General features: G+C 41.1%; 1 protein-coding gene across 14 annotated transcripts in view; it reads left to right on the top strand.

Annotated features, from left to right (window-relative positions):
- Positions 1 to 18,101, top strand: part of LOC110827291 (solute carrier family 2, facilitated glucose transporter member 1) — a 48,151-nt gene extending 30,050 nt beyond the window's left edge. For 12 of the 14 annotated variants that reach the window (XM_087346131.1, XM_022058810.2, XM_022058811.2 and 9 more), the window contains 8 exons: positions 8,467 to 8,565; positions 10,925 to 11,141; positions 11,249 to 11,382; positions 12,058 to 12,271; positions 12,535 to 12,722; positions 12,969 to 13,184; positions 13,695 to 13,898; positions 14,675 to 18,101. In XM_087346131.1, the coding sequence (XP_087202257.1) occupies positions 8,467 to 8,565; positions 10,925 to 11,141; positions 11,249 to 11,382; positions 12,058 to 12,271; positions 12,535 to 12,722; positions 12,969 to 13,184; positions 13,695 to 13,898; positions 14,675 to 14,818 (1,416 nt within the window). In that variant the 3' untranslated portion in view covers positions 14,819 to 18,101. Of the gene's footprint in view, positions 1 to 5,169; positions 5,309 to 8,466; positions 8,566 to 10,924; positions 11,142 to 11,248; positions 11,383 to 12,057; positions 12,272 to 12,534; positions 12,723 to 12,968; positions 13,185 to 13,694; positions 13,899 to 14,674 lie in introns of those variants that run through there. The other 2 variants (XM_022058825.2, XR_015534445.1) reach the window with 2 other exon arrangements.
- The last annotated feature ends 1,077 nt before the right edge of the window (positions 18,102 to 19,178 follow it).

The raw sequence follows: 19,178 nt of genomic DNA, 5'->3' as shown, positions 1-19,178 counted from the left end.
GGTTTGAAACCCGTAGCCCGCGGACAATTTTTATCGTAATGCTGCATCATCCTGTATGATGCGAAATAGTTACCTGATATCAGAAAACACTGTTTAACATCACTGTTTGATAATGCTTATCACCATGAGGTGTTATAAGCTTAGGGCTTAATTAGAAACGTCAGCTCGGTTACTACGACGCGTTAACCTGATGAGCACTTGCGAATTGCAGCAAGAGAATTGTTATCTGATAACGAAAGATAATCGACACTAAAACAGTTTCAATTAACTCGATAATGATCGATATTTTCGACAGAAATGAACACGTAATTGAGCCTAATTTGGTGGCATTTGTTTTTTATAAATTGTAGCGCTCTTTCGGTAAATCGTCTTCTCGTATAACCTTCTGGTCCGCGCTGATGTGTGGACGTGTCCGCGGGTGTGGGGAGGGTTGAGACGCCGTCCTCTGTCGAAGCAAGCTGAGAGAAAGTCAGCTTATGTGAAGCGTTCGTTAAATTTTGGTCCGACTCGAACGAAAATTGCTCTTGAACCCACCGCTGACGAATGACGCCCTGTCGGTCGTGAAGCGGTCTGTGATACCGGCCGACTGTCTATTGTTCTTCTGGTGGCAGGGCTGTAAGTGGACGTCGCTGCTGCTGTTCGAGTCTGCGTTGGGACACAAAAGCTGATGCAATGATTTTCAGACTATATTCGTAAAATCGTTCGGAATTTGTGAGGTGAAATGTTGGTGATTCATCTTATCACCGTCAGTAAAGAAAAAAGAGGAGTGGTAGGTATTTATCTGCAGGGTGTGATTTTTTTTTAATTCCAGTCCAGTATTTATTCAGTGCGTCTCCATGACAACGATCGGAAGGTTTATTTTGATGGGGAAGTGGTCGCTGTAAAACCTTTAGAAATCCATAAGTACACTCTGTGTGCAAAATTCTGAGTTACTGATTATTAAACTAGGCGGCAGAACTTGCTTTGAAGGCCTAACAAAACGGGACACATTGTAAAATACAATTTTCAGTCGTCATACTGAATCCAGCTCCCACTTAAGTCATCTTAACACGCAAAATTGTCATTTATACATCTTTGTCAACTGAGAAAACAAATAATGGGGCAGAGTCATTTCTGATAATCTGATATTCGCTCAGTAAAATATTCCCCTAGCCTTTCAATGAACCAGAAGGTTTGTTTTTGCGGTGAGGAATTGGTTAGCTTCTCCCCCGCATCCGCCAGCCCCTGTACGTCGGAACCGCCCCTTGTTGGCCGTCCGCAGCTATGCCGTGGTGACAGGTGTCTTCTCGGTAAAATCTGGAGCAGACCGCAAATTGAATTTGTTAAGCGCGTCGCGTGTATATATAAACGCGTAGACGGTGGTCTCTGGCGTGGAGTGGGCCTGACCGACTCTCAGCATTCATAAAGTTCATTGACCCCCGCGTTTAACTGCGACTCTCCTTTCCTGTCCAACGCGGGTTTCGTTCCTTGTGAAGAGTTCAATACCCACTCACCAGCTGCCTCAGTGCCACCAGATAACCGTGTTCAACTTCGTTCTACAAATCTTTTTATCTTCTCTTTTGTTACCATCCATGTTTAGTTTCGTAGGTTTTGGCATTTTTTCCGACAGTCACAAGTAGTCGTCTGAGTTGTGATGCTGTGTGGTCCTGTAGATCAGTGGTATTCAACCTTTTTTGTTCGCGTACCCCCCAGATATAATTTCTCTTCAATTCTGTACCCCCAAAGTTGTTGGTGTATAATTCAAGTTATACGTAGTATATAATCTACATCTGAAACAAATTAAATAAATTACATTACTGATTGTTCAGTGTTTATCGTAAAATAATATATTTTTTAAAATTTCACGTACCCCCTAAAATGTCTTCACGTACCCCCAGATATAATTTCTCTTCAACTTTGTACCCCGAAAGTTATTGGTGTATAATTCAAGTTATACATAGTATATAATCTACATCTGAAACAAATTAAATAAATTACATTACTGATTGTTCAGTGTTTATCGTAAAATAATATATTTTTTAAAATTTCACGTACCCCCTAAAATGTCTTCACGTACCCCCAGATATAATTTCTCTTCAACTTTGTACCCCGAAAGTTATTGGTGTATAATTCAAGTTATACATAGTATATAATCTACATCAAAAATAAATTAAATAAATTACATTACTGATTGTTCAGTGTTTATCGTAAAATAATATATTTTTTAAAATTTCACGTACCCCCTAAAATGTCTTCACGTACCCCCAGATATAATTTCTCTTCAACTTTGTACCCCGAAAGTTATTGGTGTATAATTCAAGTTATACATAGTATATAATCTACATCAAAAATAAATTACATTACTGATTATTCAGTGTTTATCATAAAATAATATATATATTTTAAATTTCACGTACCCCCTAAGATGTCTTCGCGTACCTCCGGGGGTACCCCAGGTTGAAAACCACTGCTGTAGTTGGTCATCGACGCTTCGGAAGAACTTATCGCTTCCATCTTCATGAAGTCCTGGAAATCCGTTTTCGTATAACCTCAGAATGCTGTTCAAGTCTCGTTGGCAGATTCAGTCAGCCTTGCTTCTCTGTATCTGTCCATTTATTATGTTTTTCTTGTTTTGTTTTGTTTATTTGTATTTGAGAATATGACAGAACACTTGAAAATGTTTCGTGTATAAATATGGCGGTTGCGTAACAGATTCTGTTGAAACTTTCCTCACTGGAAAGGCGCGTTTTCATGGTAGCCATAAACCGCAGAGAGATAACGGTGCGTTAGTGCGTCAGTAACGAGGAAACTTGCAGCCAGTTCCCGTTACATTCTCATAGTTCCATGCGGTAGTAAATTAGAATTAACGTCAGACTGTAATGGAAACTCCGACCGGATTAATTAAACCGCTAACTCCGTGTAGCAGATTCATTCTTGAGAAGCTAGCAGTCGCTCAGCTAGTTAAGAAACTCCCGGTCTTTTGTGGAAACTTGCGTTCATTACCGTGTTCGCAAAAGCCCGCCAACTGCCTCTATCCTGAGCGAGATGGGATGTCGCCTCAAGATCTATTTTAATATCTTACCATCTATGCCTCGGTCTTCCGAGTGGTCTTTTCCTTTCGGGCTTCGCAACCAAAATTTTGTACGCTTTATTCATTTCCACTGCGCGCCCCTCCCATCTCATCTTCCTTGATTCGATAATTCTGATTTCTGGTGGAGAGTACAATTTATAATATTCGAGTTTTCCCACCCTCGAGGCATTTCGTCCGTCTATGCGACAGACCACGTTTTACACCCATACAATCTTTACGTCTGCATTCAGCACACAGGAAGGCAAAAGATTCTAACTCCTAAAGACTCGCAGCTTGCAAATCGTTTTCCTGCTTTGATTAGTGTTCGTGCAGTAGATTTGTGTTTGCAGTTAGTAAACACCAAGGCCAGCGACTATGCAGAACTGAGAACAACTCGTTTTGAAAAATGTTTTCGTGGCCTGCCCCATGCTGTACAACGCTTGCAGTCCCGGGGGACCGGAAGGGTCACCTATTTTCTGACCTGCTATTGTGAACAAATGAATAACGATGCTACGGAAATATGAAGGACACGGGTCTTGGTATATTGGCGGTGGTGAACCTCAGGTTTCCATGGCAACAGGGAAATTCATATGGCCCCCTGTTCTGATGTCGCCTCGGTGCGATTTCCGTGTCCAGTGCTGTATGCCCGGTGTAACCTTCGGTTCCCCCCCCCCACTTATAATTTTTCGCGGGGAGAGTATAATGTGTCGTGTAAACGACGACAATCTGCAATTTTGTATTTACAAAGTACCACGTGGTGTCTGCTGTTATCGATTCGTGCAGGCTCCAGACATCGATAACCCCATCTTATGGGACTCGCCCATTATCAGTTATCATAATTCTGTGCACGAAACTCATTTAAGTAATCAGCCCGTACCTCAAAGAAAACACGAGTCTCGATGACAACGCAATTTCAGGAAATTATTGATGTTTACAGCGGAAATAACACTAAACCCATAAATATGCTCTGTGGCCAGAATGCAGATTTACCGAATGTTAGAGGCATGTGGTACATATAGTTACCATTCTGTTTTGAAGGGTTAAAACTTTGATGCTTTAGATCTGAAGCACTATTTCAAAAAGTTCCTTTCCGAGTTCTTTCGTTTTTGCTTGGCTGCTAGAAGAAGGAGAAAGTTACGATATTTACAGCAGAAAGCAACTTCAGTTTCCACAGCCGAACCAATTTAGCGTTTCTCGCATTAGGTAACACGTAATGAGACACATTCGAAAATGTCAAAAGCATCATCACGTATTTATTTAGTGTTCTGTGTGACGACAGGTCCATATGAACAGGATCCTTCCATCCTTTTCTCGGACTGGGACCTGTTCATATACGTTCTTGGCAGATGATCCAGAAGTGGTTTGCCATTGCCTTCTTCTGTGTGTGAATGGAGTAATTGAAACCGGGGAAGCCCCCGGAGGAAAACTTCGTGTTGCCTAGACCACGGCCTTGCCCAACACAAGTTATAAATTCGGGCACCGCCGGGAATCGAACCCGAGACCCCAGGATTACAAGGCCAGCGTTCTAACCGCTAGACCACCTCATCTTATTATTATTTAGTGTTCTGTCTGACGACAGGTCCATATGAACAGGATCCTTCCATCCTTTTCTCGGACTGGGACCTGTTCATATACGTTCTTGGCAGATGATCCAGAAGTGGTTTGCCATTGCCTTCTTCTGTGTGTGTGAATGGAGTAATTGTTGGGATGCCACGGAGGAAAACTCCGTGTTGCCCAGACCACGGCCTTGCCCAACACAAGTTATAAATTCGGGCACCGCCGGGAATCGAACCCGAGACCCCAGGATTACAAGGCCAGCGTTCTAACCGCTAGACCACCGTAACAAATGAAAAATTGTCTGCGTCACTCGACCGGGGAGCGAGTTCCTCTCTTCCAGAAAAGCGACACAGACCTGTCCCCCTCCGCCCATGCCATGGAAACGTTCTAAATTTGGTCCACAGTCTTCCAGTACTCGTGCGTTATCTTTTTATTTCAACATTCCTTTCCTCCTCTGAAACTTAGAGGCTCGTTGCCAGCAGACGGTACTTAGAGCCGCCCGCCAATCAGAAGTTGCCAGCCACTACACACCCACGATTCCAACCAATAGCAAGAGCTGGTTCGTGGTTGAGCCCCCCTGTGATGTAAACGCGCGCCACGTACTTAACATGATACAGCGGTCAATACAAGCTCCAGAGCCTCGAGGAGATACAGAAGTCAAGTCGTGTGTTTCACTAGAGGATGCCGTTCTTGAAAAGATCCGTGAGTAATCAATATTTCTTTTATCTGGTGGACGATTTCACCCGCGATCTCACGAATGCAGGTGTATCTTCAAATGGTGTCGTGAGGCATGACTTTGTAGAGCGTACGTCGACAAATAAACGTGGCTTTATCTTAAGATATGTGTTGTTTACATTGGTTCAGGCGGGAAAGGTATCCAGATATTTGGCAACGCAGTGATGAGGGTACCAACTAGTAAGCTGTAGTGCATTCGTCAAAATTTCGATGTACCTTCATTTGTTAAAGAAGGCTTCGTGACGTTAGATGTCTTTAACGCTTGTGGACTCGTGTGGTTTTAAAAAAATAAACTTGTCGTAAATGTTGTCGCAGATTTCTTGCACCAAATTTCGGTCACCTCAGGCTCCAGATGTTTCATGAGGACAGTGCCGGGGGCTGTGGCCCCCCCCCCCCCGTAATTGCACCACTGGACCCCCTCGACCGAGTTCAGTGAGTTTTAGTGGTGTTGGAATGTCTTCAGATTTGATCTGCCTGCGACGGACTCGACTCGGGTCGACATTCAGGGCAGTCGCGTTAACCGATTAATCGTTGTCAAGGAGACTCGTGTTTTCTTTGAGGTACGGACTGAATTTTTAAATGTTGCTTGGACGAGATTCGACTTCGTGGGGTTGAAAAGCTGATAGAAACAGAAATATTTCGTTTAATATTCACTGTATTGAAAACAGTATTATCCTCCCACCTATGTCTGTGTGTTCCTAGTGGTCTCTTCCCTTCTGGTTCGCCCATCAAAACCCTGAATGCATTTCTTTTCCGTCCCACGCGTGCTACGTGCCCTGCCCATCTCACCCCCCTTGACCTGGTCAGTCTAATTATAAATGGCGAGGAGTACGACTTATGAATCTCCTCTTTATTTAGATTTCTCGAGCTTCTTAGTACTTCATCCCTCTTAGGTTCAAATATTCCTCTCGTTCTCAAAGACCTTCAGTCTACGTTCCTCCCTTACACCCATACAAAACCAAAGGCAAAATTATACTTTTGTATTTTTTTAATCTTTACGATTTTAGACAGCAGACGAAACTTTCTGAACAGAATGGTTGCGAGCGTCGCCCGAATTTAATCTGCTTTTAATTTTGAATCCTTACTCTCTCTTCCAAATATCTGAATGATGATCCAAAAGTCCCCAGTCGTAATTCCGCTCTGACATTGAAATAAACGAAAAACCGTGCTGAAGGAAACTTTGTCCGTCGTTCGTGAGCGTCAGTGCGTGGTAACAAGGCTTTGACCGGGATGTTCTTTTGTTAAATCTTATGTGGTACCGCCTGATTCGACTTCTAATGGTTAAGTGAAGTGTTTTCTTCGCGGTACGGTCTGGATTCGTAAATATTATGAAGACGAGCTTCGGCTTCAAAGGGTTAACCAGCTGATTTTCGTAATGGTGAGGTGTAGTGTTTTCTTCGCGGTACGGACTGAATTCATAAATAATATTCAGACGATCTTCGGCTTCAAAGGGTTAACAGTTGCGTCACAAACTCGATCTCGTGGTTCGTTCGGCTTTTATTATTTTCGCGAAATCTTGGAAGTTGCATCAGTTTATTAGTGTCGTAACGCTAACACATGCGTGACGTCAGAGTTTGAAGAACTGCAGTGTCAATTGATCGGCTTAGCAAACGGAAATTGCCCGATCATCACATATCATCATAACGCCACTCGCACACGTATTCAGTGTCTGCCAGAATGGAACGAGAAATTTCTATTTTGATTTAGGTACAACGCCATTTTTGTACCCAGAGCCTTCCCAGCGAAGACGTACATTTTTTTTTTTTTTTGGGGGGGGGGGGGTTGACCAATGGCAATTTTGGTTTTCTTAATCTGTTGATAGATGCCTGCAATTAGAATGGCGTACTTGAAATATCTAGGCTAATATTACGGTTTATTTTAAATAAGTAATTAAGATTAGGATTTGATTAGACTGTCTCAAGATTGGGTGGAATTTTGTTGCAATGACCATGAACGTTCTTATGTTTTCCTCATAATTTCTGCAGAAAAGTTGTCTAATTACAGTATAAACTACCAGGGAAGGTTTATCATGTGTACCACCTGCTTTAAGAATAAGTTACTGTTCACAGCGTTAAAAGCGATTATTTCTTTGAACAGAGTTAACCATTTGATCGTTTTAATGGTGAAGTGTTGTGTTTTCTTCGCGGTACGGACCGAATTCTTAAATACGAGCTTCGGGTTCAAGCCATCTCGACACACGTTTTCCTTGGTTTTCCTCTGTCTTCAAGCAAATGCTGAGATGGTTCCCAAGTTCCAAGTTGCCACTGCAAGCTTCTCATGCAGCCCTCCCGACTTAAATTAATCAAAATTTACCACCCCTTAACGCCGTCAAAATTTACCCCCCTCCCCTCAGTAGGAACTTCTAAATTATATATTAAACTTCCAAATTAATAGCCTCAGCTTTCGCTAATACAAAATTTCAAAATTCCGTCTTTTATGCCAATCATCACACTAACGCCTTCACTCTTACTTTATCCTTAACAGAAGGACGAGCGGGCATTGCCTGGGGACCTTCTAGCTATAAGATGCTCTTTCTCCCCCCCAGTTATCGAAGTGTCTCTCACTTCCCCCCCACCAATTTCCTCTCTCTCTCTTCAAAGAAAAATTCTGTTGCCCCGCGTGCAACTTTTCTGTTCAGCCTGAATGACTGCCATGCTTTGGACACCCCTTTTCACGTCAGAGGAATTGTTATGGATTCAGTGAAAGTTTGGTCGCTCGTCTTTGTTGATCACCGCGGGTGGGGGAGGAGGTTGTGTGTGCTCCAAGTTGATGGCCAGTGGAGGACTTCTCTCCTGACTATTCCATAAAACAAGATTATTTTTGTGTGAGATCTAACGTCTATAGTGGCCTTCTGGGTTACAACGCCGAGTGGACTTGGAAGCAGATACCAACGTTTCGGAGGGACATACTGCCTCCATGTTCAGGACTGAAGCAGCTGCTTACAACCCAGAGGACCAACGTCGGCATCCTTACAGCTGTGAAAACCTCCGATGTCTTTGAATGTTTTTTTCTGTAGTAATTCTAGCTGACCGTGTGGACATTAGTGTAACAGCGTTGCAGTGTAGTGCTTTTGTTCTGAAGGTTCCTAGTTCGATCCCTTCATATTTTTGTTGTCCCTGTTTCAGGGTTTCAACGGGCGCCTAGTTTTCGCAATTGCCGCTGCGGCGCTCGGGTCGGCCTTCCAACATGGCTACAACACTGGAGTTGTAAACGCACCCCAGAAGGTAAGGCTTTTGTTTAATTCTCGTATAATTTCGGTGAGATGGGTTGGTAATGCAGTATGAATGGGGAAACAGAAAATGCATAGCCTTATGATGACGTCTTATGTAAAAAAAGGACATTTCGTACATCGAGTCGGAGATGAGAGGATAATATTAAAATGGGTCTTAGGACGTGAAATGGAAAAGGGTGACAGCCACACGACATTCAGCTTTAGATTTTTTTGAAGACAAATTCGCCGTTCACTTTGTACCGCCTTGGCCGCGCAGTTTGAATGCGACGTTTCGGTGCAGTGTCAAGCGTTCGGGAGACCCCGACTGTGTTGAATGTTTTCACGGTTTTACTCAGTTTCTCGAGACGCATAATTCTGTATTACCTTGTCGTTCGACGTTCTTGGCCTTCGAAGTTGATGAAAGGTCGGTAAACGAATCTCGAAACGAGATAGAATGGCCGAGGCGATATGTCCGGGTTTTATTATTCGCCTCTAAGTTTCAGCTGTGCCTGCATTAGCAGTAAGAATGACGTTACAAAACAAACGAGTTCAAAGTGACCGGTGAAAACTTTCTAGAGCATTGTCAGCAAACCAGGCAGTTTGGTACAGTCGCCGTAAAGAAATGTGAAAAAAACAATCCCATTATAAGTCGCCTAATATCCATATTTCTTACACACTGCTCAGAATACAGCGTCTTTCGAGGGCCGTTTGTTGCCAAACACTTCATAACAATTGTACCACCCAGACACGGCGTAATGAAACTGAGAGTGAATCTCGAAATGAGGTCGGCTTACGTCACACGTCGGAGTATGCAGACCCGCAGCACAGAGAAGCCATTTGAGTTGCGGGGTCGTCAGGCGCTGTGAGGTAATTGTCAATGCCTCAGTTGCTGGGTTCATGGCTAAAGACTTTCTAATCTGGTTTAATAGTCTGGTCATTGGTGTTTCTGTGATGATACATGATTTGTATTAATCTCAAACGTGGCTCGTTCGAGTTACAACCTTTCCTTAATAAATGTTTCCTATGGGTAATCGAATGAGACAGCGCCATATTTGGTTTTTATCATTGTAATCGTTTGCGCGGTTTCTCAAACTTCTTTGAGGTCTGTAACCTTTGTTTGAGTTGTTTTCCGTCATGGTTTAAATGCAATGAAACTGCATGTAATCTGTGATCTCTGCTTGTCGTCTGTTTATATAACAAACAAATGCTGTTTCGTGATCTTGTACCTTGTGGTATAACGCTTATGAATGTTGTAGCCGTTGCCATGGTGATTCTTGCGTCATGCAGTTCTTATAGATGTAATGGTCCTGACATTGACACTTACGAGCAGCGGGGACGTCGCCCCTCACGCTCCAGAGACGCCTTTCACTGGAAATTTGAATGCCGAATTAATAAAAATAAATTCGCGAATTGATAATCTTTTAATTACTTGAAGTACTCCCTTGTACGTTCACTCAAACTTCGCTTCGTGCTCAATAGCTCAGTCTCGCTTCAAACGAACAGCTGCAATTTGTTATTCTCGGAATGACCTTATTTCTGCACTTGCAAATATTAAATTTCAAAAAAAAAGTGTCTTGCCTCCTGGCACTTTATCAAATGGCCCGCGTGCCTCTGGCTACGACCCATCGTTTTACATTATATTCGCTGTTTTTTTCAGTATCGAGTCCAGCCTGGAATGCGTTTTTCGAAATTAAGTCGCCTGCCCACATTGAGGTTACGACGAAGTCTTAGCTCAACCCTTCAAAGCGAATTGGGATGACATAAGTAACCTGCTTTAACCACCAGCAGCTCTACAAAGCTGGGCGGCTGTCTTCTGGGTTGTATCGCCGTGTAGTCTGATCGCCCTGATGATGGAGGCAGCAAGGACCTCTTTAAGTGACTACACGTTGCTACAACCCACAAGACAGCCATCTTCGTACTCACTGCCGTGGCATTTTGTATTTGTGTTTCGCGTGATTCTCACTGTAAACATCGATTATTTCCTTAAACAGCGTTAACCAGCTGATCTTTGTAATGGTGAAGTGTGGTGTTTTCTTCGCGGTACGGACTAAATTCTTAAATGTAATTAAAGCGAGTTTCGGCTTCAAAGGGTAAACCAGTTGATCTTCGTAATGGTGAAGTGTAGTGTTTTCTTCGCGGTACGGACTGAATTGTTAAATAATGTTTAGATGAACTTTGGCTCTACGGGGTTTAAGGCAGTTGGCTTGCGTTACGTGTTGGGAGGCACATTCATAAATACATTTATTGTCGCAATAAACTACATTTGTAACACAATTACACTTCTGGAACATGAGAACCATCATGATTTGCTCAGACAGTCGTCACATCATTGTTCTGTGCTGCCTACTTCTGACTCCTCACTTCTGTTGCAGCTCATCGAAGACTGGATTAAAGTGACCGAACACAACAGGACAGACCAGGTCGTGGATCAATCGAAAGTGACCATCATATGGTCTATCGCTGTAGCTATCTTCTGTGTGGGTGGTATGATAGGAGGTGCCATCACGGGCATCGTTGCAGAGCGGTTCGGACGGAAGGGCGGTCTCCTGCTCAACAACGTGTTGGTTGCGGTTGCTGCCATCTTTGAAGGTGCGAAGTCCCAGTACTGAATGAGACAAAACATGATCTTTTTCTGTAGCTTCTCTGTTGCTTGCTCATGGAAAAATCTCTTAGGTCATGTTGTCGTTCTTCTGTAGGTGTCTCAAAAGCCGCAGGATCGTACGAGATGATCATCATTGGCCGATTTTTCATCGGTATTAATTCTGGACTGAATGCTGGCCTGGCACCGATGTATCTTGCTGAGATCTCACCAGTTCATCTGAGAGGAGCGGTAAGGCACTCGGAGAAATATTAATTTATGTTGTTGCCGTAAGATATGCAGAAAATTTTTTCATGACATGTAGTTTTATGTGAAAATGAATTTCCGCTGTTGACTCGTTAGATTGCTGCCTTCATTATGAAATTGACAGCGTATTTCTGGGACTTTAAAAGTACTGGTGTAAGAGATACACCAGCTTTATCATCAAATTAATAAACAGATGATTTTCTGTATAAGACACAAGTTCAAAAATGTATGCTTAACTTAACAATTCTGTGCACATCCACTAAAATTTGACCTTTGAACAAGAGAATTATCTGTGGTTAATGACCTTAATATGGGTGGTGTATGTGGCTAGGATTCCTCAAGCTGGAGACCTCCCACTCATTCATTTCAGTGTGCAGAAACACGTGGATGTTCATGTTTAAAGTGCTCATTATTAATGTCTGATTTTAACCACAAATGTAATGTATTTACAGGTTTTAGCAAAATTCCTGAATGTGTAAATCCATAGGAACACTTCTGCTACTTTAGTTGTAGACACGCCTAAAACGAGACTCTGTTATCATTTTGTGTAGAAATGCCGCATGTAATTCAGACTGACGTGATATAACGGAACAACTGGATATTTATTCTGCTATGAAATTTAGCCAAAAATATAAAGCCGTGATATGATCTACGTTTCAGGTTGGTACCGTGTATCAGTTGGTCATCACCATTTCCATCCTGGTGTCACAAATTCTGGGCCTGGAATCAATCCTGGGCACTGAGGAATCCTGGCCGGTCCTGCTGGCAATCACAGTGGTCCCTGGGATCTTCCAGCTGGTCACACTCCCCATCTGCCCTGAGTCACCAAAATACTTGCTGCTTAGTAAGGGACAAGAAATGGAGGCCCAGAGAGGTGATTATTGTGGTTGCCAAGTTTCCTGTATAGAAGTGCAAAGCGCAAGGTAGAATGTTAGTGAATGTGGCAGTTTAGTTGTCGTTTGTTGCTTTTTTGGTGTGTTAGACGTCGGTCATGATGATGCCTTTACTTCCGAGATCGGAGATCGCTGGCAAATTTTTGTAGAGTTTTGGTACTAAATGTTTTGTTAAGACATTGTGATGAGTATTCATGATGTCTTGAGATCAGTAACAAGAGGTGTTTGTGATTCGCTGCTCCAGCACTGACCTGGTTGCGAGGCACTATCGAGGTTCATGACGAGATGGACGACATGCGCAATGAGTATGAGGCGATGAAGCTTGTCCCCAAGGTGACCATCAAAGAGATGTTTGTCAATGCGACTCTGCGTATACCACTCATGATTGCCATGATGGTCATGGTTGCTCAACAGTTATCTGGAATCAATGCTGTAAGTGTGTGAACTTTTCCTTACGTACCTTCATAGCATCAATTTTCAGTATGCAATTCTAAACTTGATTTCTTAATATTTGACACAACAGTATGCTTTAATTAGCTAATGAACTTTTATTATATGGGAACTGTTTATTTAAATCCCTGTAGTCTGTTGTGTAGTGTTGGTGTTAATTGACTGACGAGCGTCGAGTGCAACGAGATGTAGCGAGTGCCCAGTTTTGATGTCATTGTCTCGTTCCAGGTCATGTTCTTTTCGACGAAGATCTTCAGGATGGCGCAGTTGGACGACAAGAGCGCACAGTATGCTACGTTAGGGATGGGCGCGGTGAACGTGTTCATGACGCTTGTGTCGATGGTCATTGTGGAGAAGGCAGGCCGCAAAACGTTGCTGCTCATTGGATTTGCTGGCATGTGTGTTACCACTGTGCTGCTCACCATCAGTCTTGCCTACGTGCAGGTACTTGACAAAAATTGATAGTCAGTTTTCTCATTCTGTGAGGTGCCGTTGACCAGAACACTAAACGGAGGAAATTATTGGAGAGAATTTGACGCTGAAGTGACTGGCCTGGGATCTCAGAAATTGAACAATAAATTAGAAAAAAATTGTGTATAGGGATATGAGGTATGGATATTTAATTGACTGTAGTGATTCTGTTCACGAGATGTCTTTACATTACTCACAGATGCTTCATCTATGACTTTATTCTTAGTTTCTGAAGTTAATGTACAAAGTGATTTACAGGTAGATCCTGATTTAAAGAAATTGTAGCTCTTAGAAGGAAAAAGCTGTGGATATGATACAAAACACACCTTATTGAAGCAAATTTCAAGTGTGCTTTTACAATTTACATTTTTCATAAGTGCTCAGTATGTCTACTGCAAGTTCATTTCAGAGTTGTAATTGATGCAGTTTGAAATTCTGTCCTTATTTTTAATTTGTTTAATTGTGAACTGTTTTTTGTTCCAGAATGCTGCGTTGTGGGTGTCATATGTTAGCATTCTGCTGGTCATCCTCTTTGTAGTCATGTTTGCGATCGGACCCGGATCCATCCCTTGGTTTCTGGTGTCGGAGTTGTTCAACCAATCGGCACGAGGAGCGGCAACAAGCCTTGCTGTTGCGGTCAACTGGACTGCTAACTTCATCGTTGGCATTGGCTTCTTGCCACTGCAGGTCAGTTGGTCATTGAACCTCCTGTTCTTATGAATCCAGAGGTACGCAGATTCATGCGATTTGACCCTTTCTTGGTTCAGTTCACATCTCCACACTGTACTCATCTATGATTTATTTTTATGTTGTATTCTCACCTATATTTAGTTCTTAAAAATTGTTTCTTCCTGATGATTTTCAACCAACATTTATACATCAGCAGATCTTAATTAAATTAGTGATGCTGTATTAGTTCAGTCAGTATAGTGCCTAGGTTACAAGCAGGCAAGATTTTTCTCTATGCCGCATTGTCCAGACCAGCTCTTGGGCGTGCCCTGCCTCCTATCCAGTGGGTACTGGGGTATAAAGCTTACTCTTGAAATTATTCATTGTCAGGACTTTTTCCATCGTCTGTTCTTTAAAACCACGACGTTTCAGAGGTTGGTTCTGCCTCCGTCTTCAGGTGAGAGGTACCTACTCTGTTGGGTCCATTAGATAGAGCTAGTCTCTGTCACTGGAATTTTAAGTGTAAACTACCGTCGTCAAAACCCTTTGGAATTGAATAAAGCTTACTGCTCGCCTCCTCCTAGTGCTAAGGTTAAGATTATATGAAGCTATATGTCCGCTCCACCATACACGTACATGGTGTTAGGTTAATTAAATTTATTAGGAATATTTGAGTATTCGTTAAAGAAGTAGAAATTTATTACAGACAAAAGAATCAGTAATCAGTATGCATAAAGACAAATATAAGCACTGAAATTAGAGTACATGTTTTTGCTCTTTGTCTGCCGTTGCAGGAAGCTATGGGTGGAAATGTGTTCATCATCTTTACCATCCTGCTGGCTCTGTTCGTCCTGTTCGTTTACAAGAAGGTTCCTGAAACGAAGAACAAGACAATAGAGGAGATCAGCTCCATGTTCCGACAGATTTCTTACCAGTGAAGCGGTGTGGATTATGTGGTTTAGAACTTGGAAGAGTGCTGCTGTCTGATGTGCAGCATCTGTGGCGAAGTTCTCAAGATGACCCTTAATTGTGATGTCTTCTCTTCATTCGTGTTCTTGTGCTGAAATATTTGCTGTTTGCGAAGAATAGGTTAGTGGCAGGGAAAATGACCTTTTTCCGTAATTTTATAAATGTGGAAAAAGGAATGAAGTATAATTTCTTTAAGACTTCACCTACTTTTTTAATATCCACAAGTTCTCTTTATGTCGGAAACAGGTTGGCTTATGTGTACTTGCGTCTGATCTCAGTAAAGAGATGCCTGTGACGTGGAGTTTAAATGATATTTAGTCACATATATATCTCCATTTGTATTTGTCATTTAATTTATATACATGTAATAGAAGAATAGTATTTTTATAAACAAGCAAATTTTTTAGCACATTTACCAGCTATTGAAGATGAACGTTACAGGTCCGATTAATACGAAGTGATGAACAGTCTTTATACAGGGAAATTTGCATGTGTGGAGACAGCAGCAGTTATGATGCGCTGACGTCGGAACATACTTGCTCTCAGAGCCAATGTAATGGTTTATACTGATGGTTGCACCAACATCTTGTACATTGTAAACTTGTTTAATCAGTATTTGTACTGTCATATTTTTCTGGGCTGTTTGAGGTATCAGCTTCAAGCCATTTGGCCTTTTTTCCACCCCTTTCTTTATTTGAAGTAATTGCAATAGTCTGATTGCTCAGTTCGGAAACATCATGGAAAATACTTATTCTTAAAGAGTCGATCAAATGACTCTACATATAGAAACTTAAGCAGGAGGGATGAATCTTCAGAATGCTCTTTGCTGTATTTGAATCCACTGCAAACAAAATTCAGCATCCCCTACTCTCGAGTCCAGCACGATGCCAGTGCACACGTAAAACCACAAGTGAGTAGCAACATTGTGATAATGTGCTGGGTGTCCATATCTGTTGATGACCTCAAGGGTGGTGATAAATGATGATGAAAGGTTGGTATAATGGTGAATGGTGAGGGAAAGTTGATGTAATCAGAGAAAGCCTGTCCCAGTGCTACTTTGTTTGTCGGAAATCCAGGAAGGACTACCTGGGATTGAACGTGGTACTCGGTTGTTGGACACGAGTGCCTAATTGTCGGTGGTGACGAACTGTCCGAACATTGTTTTAGTCGCTCTGATATGAAAATAAAGCAGTCAGTAGGATTAGATAAAAGTTAATGTCGTAATATATTTTTATAATTGCTGAGCTTATTTGATAGTGAGTTTCGAAAGATCTTTTTGAAGCATGTTATTATCCGATCATGTTTTCTCTGCATCCAGTCTAAGACACATTTTCTAGATTTATAGTTGGTGTACCGTCTTGGTCAAAGTGTTTCAAACCGTGGGCTAGGCTGAGTTGTTGGTGTGCCATATTGGACATCTCTGCCAAAATGTTGACCATAATTTATCATTTGTTTCTCAACCAACCTGCATGCCATGAAATTTTTAGTCCAGTTGCATTTCTACACATTGACAGCAGTTCAGAAAGTGTGGTAATAGCAGTGACATTTTGTTTAGCCCTGTTCTGTCTTGTCATTGACCCGTGTTGCTATTTCTTTGTTATACCTTGGTATTTTTCATCATGTTTGTTTTGTACCAATGATATTCTTGCCCAGAATTTATATCTTTAATTTTAATATTTTCCTGTGCTCCTCTCTTCATTTATTACTTGTTCGTAAAATATCGTCCATCTGTTACGTCTCTCTGCGAACTGTAATGCATATCATAATGAACTATATAAATTAAAGTGTAACAGTGTATGGTATGACAGGAATTTGATGTGCTTTGTGCTGTGCAGTATTTTAGTGTGCAGAGGTTGGGAAGCCCTGATCTTAATAAATTGAGATGTCTGCGTTATTCAGTTAGGGCTTTTATTTTTGTACAAAGTAGCATCGGGCTGAAATAAAGTTATACTCGAGAGTGGCAGCGTGAAAACTGTTTTACCAACTTTTTATTTTGTTATCATTCATATTTACAGTTGGAAGAACTTTATTGTTTTAATTATAGGTTACCTAGAACTGTATGTTAGTTTTAAATTTTTGTACCGTCTTGGCTAATATTTTTTATGTTAGTATGTAGCTAGTCAGATGTCAAGGCGCCTGAGTCGAGGGTGCTGCACTGAAGCACTTCGTGTCATGCTGTCCTCAATTTGATCAAGAACTGGTACTTGTACACTTTCATTTCTTATTTTACGTTTATACTCGATAAAAATTTAATTAGAAATTTGATGTGGAATTGAACCCAGCTCATAACCAGTCATGTTTGTAATGATGTCTTATAGGGAGCTGATTCTTTCTGCAGAATAGAGCCAATTATCTTGATCATACTTGGGAAGTGATTGTGTTTAATTGTTCTCTAAAATGTCATCGGAACAAAATTTGTTCTGTTAATGAATGCTGTGGGTCCTGCAGTGAGTGCTGGTCTATAGCGGCATTACCATCTGCAGACTCGTGAAAGAACCCTCTATAAATGAACCATCAGGACTGTTTCTAGACAGAAAATTGTGGACGGGATGTGTGCATTCCAACAGGAGTGGGCAAAGTTGCTCAGGCTCTGTGTATCATTGGACATAGCAACATCGATGCACATTACAACCAAAGAGGTAGAATAATTCTCTGAAGTGTTGAGCAAGTTCTTAACTTTTTTCTGAGTACATTTTTTTTTTGTAGATATAAATGTGCATATTTTTACACAATCAGCGACATGAATATCCAATTACACAGGGTTTGAGGTTCTCAAGCAAAAGTTTTGACTATTGTCTTCTGGGTTGGGATTTTGTAGATGGTTACAGAGGAACTATCACTTCCATAATTACCTCCTGTGAAATGCTGGTAATCACCTACAAGACCATAATGACATGTACATTTAAGTTTGATTGTCTTTGTGACGTGTGTCATGTTACTGTTTTTGTTTATTTTGTGACAGTAATTTTATATTGTATACTGTTTGGATGATACGCAGCCCGTAGAACTGTTGGTCCACAGCTTGCCCACTCGTGACTGTCAGCTGGTAGCTGCTTCAGCCTCTGCTTCCAGAGAGAAGCGTAACTGTGTCATTTTTAACATAAACTTGTAACTTATAGGTGGTGAATTATCATTTGTATATAGTTTTTATTGAGAAATTTTAGCTGTGAGTAATTGGTAGTAATGTGTATGAAAGAGAGTGTAATAAGGGAAGAATGCTTGATGAATATATTGAAGAAGTGATTGTGTAAAGATTTATTCTTGTTCTTACACTTGTCCCTCCACCTCCATTTCATAACTTAATCCTTCATTCTGCCCTTGAACTTTATGTTGGTTTCCTTCCACATATTTTCAGCTTCATTTCTGCTTTTGGTAATGTCTGATCTTAAATGTTCATTAGAGTCTAAGTAACTTGTCTTTTAAGTTAGAAAGTTAGAGGTTCACTTCTATTGAATCAATCCTGTTGGTGGACTGTAATCTTGGAATTGCAAGCAGTGTAATTGAAATACTTTTTACATGATTACTCCAGGGTTGTTCTCTAAAGTAGGGGTGTACAAGTTGTTGAGAATGCACGTGTTTCAAATATTATAATACCACTCTGGTTGACATTCTAGAGCACTATATTTCTGATGTGATCTTGATGTTTTTCTGAATTGTATATTAGTATTATTTGCAAAATTATCTAAGTAATTTTATCTGAGTGCTAAAAGGGAGTAATTTTAAAGATTTTTTACTGCCCAAAAATTTTGAGTAGATTAGATGCACTCTTTAACGACTTAGTTTTCATAGCCAAGTTTTGAAGAAAAATTACAGATAGGTTGGCTCGGTGTAGTGTCCTTGATTGTAAGAACACCCAACATCCAATTTTAAAGAGAGGAGGTAAGTAGATTTGAAAATATTTCAAGCATACATTATACCATATATTCATAATAAGATAATGCTGTTATCTAGATTTCATTTTTATGCTATGTGATTAGAATTTTTGTGAAATTACAGAACTTTGATCAATTAATTCACAGAGAATGATAATTTGTGGTGTGTTCAACATTGGCTATGTGTACCAACAAATTACGTTCCAGTCATGATACTTCTTTGTTGATGGGATAGCGTAATGGCAAGGCAACAATTGAAAGTGCCTTCTTTTTGCATTTGAAGGAATGCAGATGTTGAATTAGAAATGTTCTGTGGATTGCTTTCTGATCATTATGAATATTTATCATGTTCATGTGTATGAATGAGTTTGTGTACTGTGAACACACGTAACGTTTGGTAATATGTGAACCAATATATTCACTGGGGCACTACCCTAAGTGGCCGTACTGGGGAGCA

The sequence above is a fragment of the Zootermopsis nevadensis genome, unplaced genomic scaffold (assembly GCF_977971745.1).
Source record: "Zootermopsis nevadensis isolate Lab colony 2312 unplaced genomic scaffold, Znev_1.0 Znev_ptg000010l, whole genome shotgun sequence".
Taxonomy (NCBI): domain Eukaryota; kingdom Metazoa; phylum Arthropoda; class Insecta; order Blattodea; family Termopsidae; genus Zootermopsis; species Zootermopsis nevadensis.
This window is presented reverse-complemented; position numbering and strand designations above follow the sequence as displayed.